General features: G+C 29.6%; 1 protein-coding gene across 1 annotated transcript; it reads right to left on the reverse strand.

Moving 5' to 3' along the window:
- Positions 1 to 3747: 3747 nt before the first annotated feature.
- Positions 3748 to 4940, reverse strand: LOC111282350 (uncharacterized protein At1g27050-like). The gene is made up of 2 exons (XM_022870395.2): positions 4546 to 4940; positions 3748 to 4233 (listed from the first exon to the last, which is right to left on the reverse strand). Exons 1-2 carry the CDS (start codon positions 4882 to 4884, stop codon positions 3985 to 3987), a joined length of 588 nt encoding a protein of 195 aa, XP_022726130.2. The 5' UTR covers positions 4885 to 4940; the 3' UTR covers positions 3748 to 3984.
- Between the last annotated feature and the right edge of the window lie 233 nt (positions 4941 to 5173).

Raw genomic sequence — 5173 nt, forward strand, 5'->3', positions numbered from 1 at the left:
AACATTCTCCAACCTCAAGGTGTAGCGAATGATAATACATAATCAGACCATTCTTTACGGACTTCATTAAATTCTTTTTTCATGAAGCTTCCTTTACTCTCTCACTATAAAAAAAATCAAAAGTAAATGTTAATAAATGAGAACATAATTTAGCTTTATTTATTGGAAGATATTACTATTGTATAGAATTAATACTAACATTGAATGGTTTGATCATAAAATCATATAAAACTGTGATCATAAAATCATATAAAACTATCTCTATCATAACAGAAAGGATATAATATCCATATTCAATATATCCTAGTTGACGAGGAACCTAAAAAATAAATTTAGTGAGTTTAGGAAACATTTATCTAAACAAACTTAGCATAAAAGAATAAATTTCAAATTTACCTATTATGATACCATTTATCTTTGCTTTCTTATCAACTGCAAACATTCTCCTAAATCGAACAAAAAAAAGTTGTTAATACAAAAATAAAAGTAATTATGAAGAAACACAAGATAATATAATAACATGTGATACCTCTTTATAAAATTATGAATATTGAGATTAGGTTTTGTCGTTAGTTGAGCAGATTTAAATAAGTATGGCATAAAGGAATTGGAATCAATCATAATAAGCTACCAATGATGACTACAAAATAATAAGAATGATATACTCAGATTAGGCATCATCTCAAATTCGGATAAGGTTAGAATAATTAGTTGTATGAATATAACTTACGTAGCATTATACAGCACCAAAAAATAATTGGTCTATTTTTGCATGCATTAACCCACATGATGACCACGAATAACGAAGTGTCACTCTCTTCACTAATCATATTCGGGTCAACAAATTTGAATTTATGGGTCATTTATCTCACCTTGATCTCTTTATATAGAAAGTTGCACGATAATAATCAACAATACTAGTTAGCAATACACCATAATATAGATTAATAGATATTGACTTTGCATATTTAAATTTATAAGCTAATCTCATATAGGTAACGATATCAAAAACTAATATTTCATTCAAAGTACAAAATGCCTCAATCTTAGGCCCCCTAATGTAAGAAACTGATGGATGATCAAATAATCCATACTCAAACTCAATGGTAATGAAGTTTTCTCCAGATAAATGATCAAGTGCATAATTAGATAACGCATCAATGGTAGCCTCAGCAAAGGTCATCCTCTAAGTCCCAACATCATGCTACAATATATAATAAAATATAAGTATTAAAACCAAATCAATAAATATAATATACAAATAAATATTAAGTGAATAAACAAAATCATATAATTAGTATGAACACATTGAATTTTAATTAAATGATCATTTAACAAATTTTATAAAATAGTTGAATAAACATACCACAACCAACTCTCATATATGATCTTTTAAATCATCAGAAACTTGTCACCAATTATGGTATATAATAGAAATGCTACTATGGATGACCGTTTTAATGTGACTAGCCAATTTGGTAGCTCCATCAGACACAGGTTGCCCACTTTGATTGAAGTCAACTTGAGTTTTCATGTCAGTCGCTTGAATTTGTTTATTTTGTTCCCTTGTTTTTCTTTTTTTCACTATGGGTGTGTTTTCTTCATGTTTAATAGTAGGAGACATATGTTCTTCAAATTTCATAATACCTGTGATTTTGATCATAATTATATGAAATGCACCAAACTATCTCTCTAAATTTCACACAGTAATAAAATACAACTAATATCATACTATAGTTACTAGACCAATATACGTAAAACATCCTCAAACCAATAATATTTTATGGGTACAAGTCATACTGTGATTCTCATTTTAAATAAGAGTTATATGCAAAACAAATGATGAGTTAAAAAATACATACAATTTTCACAATACCATTCAGCAAATCATAGTATTTAAACCAAACTACAAAGAAACACCATATATACAATGAAGGGAGGTTGGGCGACTAAGGTGACAGTGGAATGAATAAAAAAATTTATATATATAGTAAGGAACCAAAAAAAAAAAAAACCTATATCGAAGAATACAAACAATACAAAAAACAGAAAAAATGCCCATATACCGATAAAAAAAAAGGTGTTATGGCGTTAAGTTGTTGATGGTCGATGACGACAAGAGAGATAAAGAAACCAAAAAGCAAACTAAATGGGTTGATAATTTAGGGGTTGGTTATAATGCAGCTTTTTATTGTTCACTGTATTAGCTGTTTAGGTTTTCAAAATTCAAGAAACGGGAATAAATTTTACAAATGATCCCAAAGGTGTTTTACAAAAAAAAAAAAAGCTTAAATGATTCCTGATATTATAAAAAATGTTATTTTAAGGTGTTTTCTAGCCAAAAACCCCTTGAGTAATCTCATTCAATTTTTTGTAAAAGATTATTCAAGGCATTTTTTAAGCAAAAACATCTTGAATAATCTCCTAGTAAAAAAATTAAAAGGGATTATACAAAGCATTTTTTGCTAAAAACACCTTAAATAATCCCATTCAATTTTTTGTAAGGAAATATTCAAGGCATTTTTTAATAATCTCAAAAAAAAAAGGAAGAGATTATTCAAGGCATTTTTTGCCAAAAATGTTTTGAATAATCCCCTCAAAAAATTTGGAAAAGATTATTCAATGTGTTTTTGACAAAAAACATCTTGAATAATCCACTTATAAAAATTGAAAGGGATTATTTAAAGCATTTTCTGAGCAAAAACGTTTTGAATATTCTTAAAAAAAAAATTAGAATGGATTACTGAAGGCCTTTTTTTTTTCAAAATTGCCCTAAAAAAGGCCCTTTCAATTTTTAATTGAAAATGATTATTCAAGGCTTTTTTGTCAAAAATATCTTAAATAATCCCATTCAATTTTTTTAAAAGATTATTCAAGATGTTTTCAACATAAAACACCTTGAATAATCCCCTTAAAAAAATTAAAGAGAATTATTTAAAGCATTTTTTTATAAAAAATGTATTTAATAATCCCCTCATAAAAATTGAAAGGGAATAATCAAGGTATTTTTTACTAGAAAACACCTTAAATAATCTTATTCAATTTTTTGTATGAATTATTTAAGGCATTTTCTGACAAAAAACACCTTGAATAATTAGATTACTTAATTTATTATCATATATCTAAAGAAATTATAGTAATTATTCAAGATTTAATATATTTAAATTTCTCTCAATCAAATGAGTGATTTTGAATACGAAATACCCTTAAAATAAAAGAAAACCTCGGATATCACATTTCTCGAAGATCACACTTTCCCTCGAAATCTACGATTCTACAAACCAAACGCCCCCTAAGGGTAAAATAGATAAAAAATTTTATTATTGAGATAAAAAATGAGAAAAAAAATTTGTTTCCTTCTAGGAATATTAAAAAACCTTAAAAGATTTGAGTTTTTGATTTTGAATTATTTGAACATTGTTGAAAATCTTATAATACTCCCCAAAAATCAAATATCATAAATCAAATTAAGAAATCAAATTACGAAAAGTAAGATTTCAAAAGCAATCTAACTTTTCCTTGAATCAAACTCCCCCTTAGTCTTTGAATGCAACCAATGAAAAAATTTCAAGTTGAAGGCTTAACTACATTTATATATAAGAAAAGCATAGCATTCATCCATTGAGCAAGACTAGAACATGATAAGATAGCAGATTATTACATCGAAATTACTAGATTTGCTTGGTATACTCTTTGTTGAATTCAAATAAATATTTCAAGTGCCATAAAAAAAAAATACTGCATTCATTGGCACAATAGGAATATCATTAAAAAAACACTCATTCAATGGCACAATAGGAATATCATTAGAAACCATAAACCAAATCCACACCCTTCCTTCCACTCATTTCTCCAACTCCAAGACACAAACCATTTCCAGCCTAATACATATTAGATTCTAGAAATTAGAGAGATAAAAAAGAGCTAAGATCAAACTTGCACTATTTTACAATGTGGACAGATTCCCAAACACCTAGTCCTGCATTACAGAATATCATCATAGGCAACAATTTCTCTACCTTTAAAAGGCACTTCTAACATCGAAGAACCATCATCAGTACTTCTATGGTTGACAATTGCTGATGCAAGCTTAGTACCTCTTCCATGCCTGCTCAAAGGCACCTCAGGCCGCAAAAGCTTCGACGAAGACGATGACCCATTATCCTTATTAACACCAACCCCTACCCCGTCTGTGCATTGAGCTAAAGGATCTGTTGCCCACAAAACTTGAACCTGTAAGCAAAATCACAATTCAGAATCTGGAACTTGTTGACGTTGAGCAACAAAGCAAAACACTAAAATTGAACTTCAGCTCCTCGTTAAAGGGTAATGATTTCAATTTAATTGACTTTTTGACTTTTCTATTCAACCTTGAAGCTAACCAGTTATTCCAGCCAAATTAGCTCCAAACCACGCATCATTTCAATTACAAAAACACTTCTTTCTCTTTTTACTTTTCCACACTTTATGAGAAACCAATGAAAACAATTAAGAAATTAACACAGGCATAGGCTTTTTTTTTTTTCTTTTTTTTTTCTAAATTACCTTTTTAGAATCAATGGTAATACCGAAAGAGGAATCAAGGGAAGCGGCAACGGCAGACTCGGCGGATTCCTTGGAGCGATATGTTATATAACCGACAGCATCACGGTTGATGCGTATACGGGAGATTGACCCGTAGATCTCAAACCTCGACTTCAAATCAAGTACCGAGCAGTTTGGGGGAAGACCCATGATGACCACAGCTCGTGGCGTTGGCTTGATTGCTGAATTGTCCTCATCCTCAGTTGGTGGCGCCGGGTGAGGTGGCAGAGGACGACGCCTCTTTGAGATGGAAGCGGGGTTGTAGCTGGAGAAGTAGGGTTTGTCTCTCTTTCGACTCATGTTGTCAGATAATGTGAAAAAAAAAATACAAAAAAAAAAAATGGAAAACAAAAGTTCAGATAATAATTGAGACCGCGAGAGTCTTTAATCTGGACTCTGGAGTTGAGTTGGCGGGATTTCTTTTTGGGTTTGTCTGGAGTAAGGTCGATCCTATTTTAAAATAATGACATATCATTATATCTTTTCATATATCATGATAAATTATAAAAATAATATAATTTTAAAAAATAAAAAACATATTAACATGTAAATATTAAAAACTATATACATAATGTTACTTAATTTATTA

This window comes from Durio zibethinus, chromosome 5, assembly GCF_047325235.1.
Source record: "Durio zibethinus cultivar Kanyao isolate XHJ-2024 chromosome 5, ASM4732523v1, whole genome shotgun sequence".
Taxonomy (NCBI): Eukaryota; Viridiplantae; Streptophyta; class Magnoliopsida; order Malvales; family Malvaceae; genus Durio; species Durio zibethinus.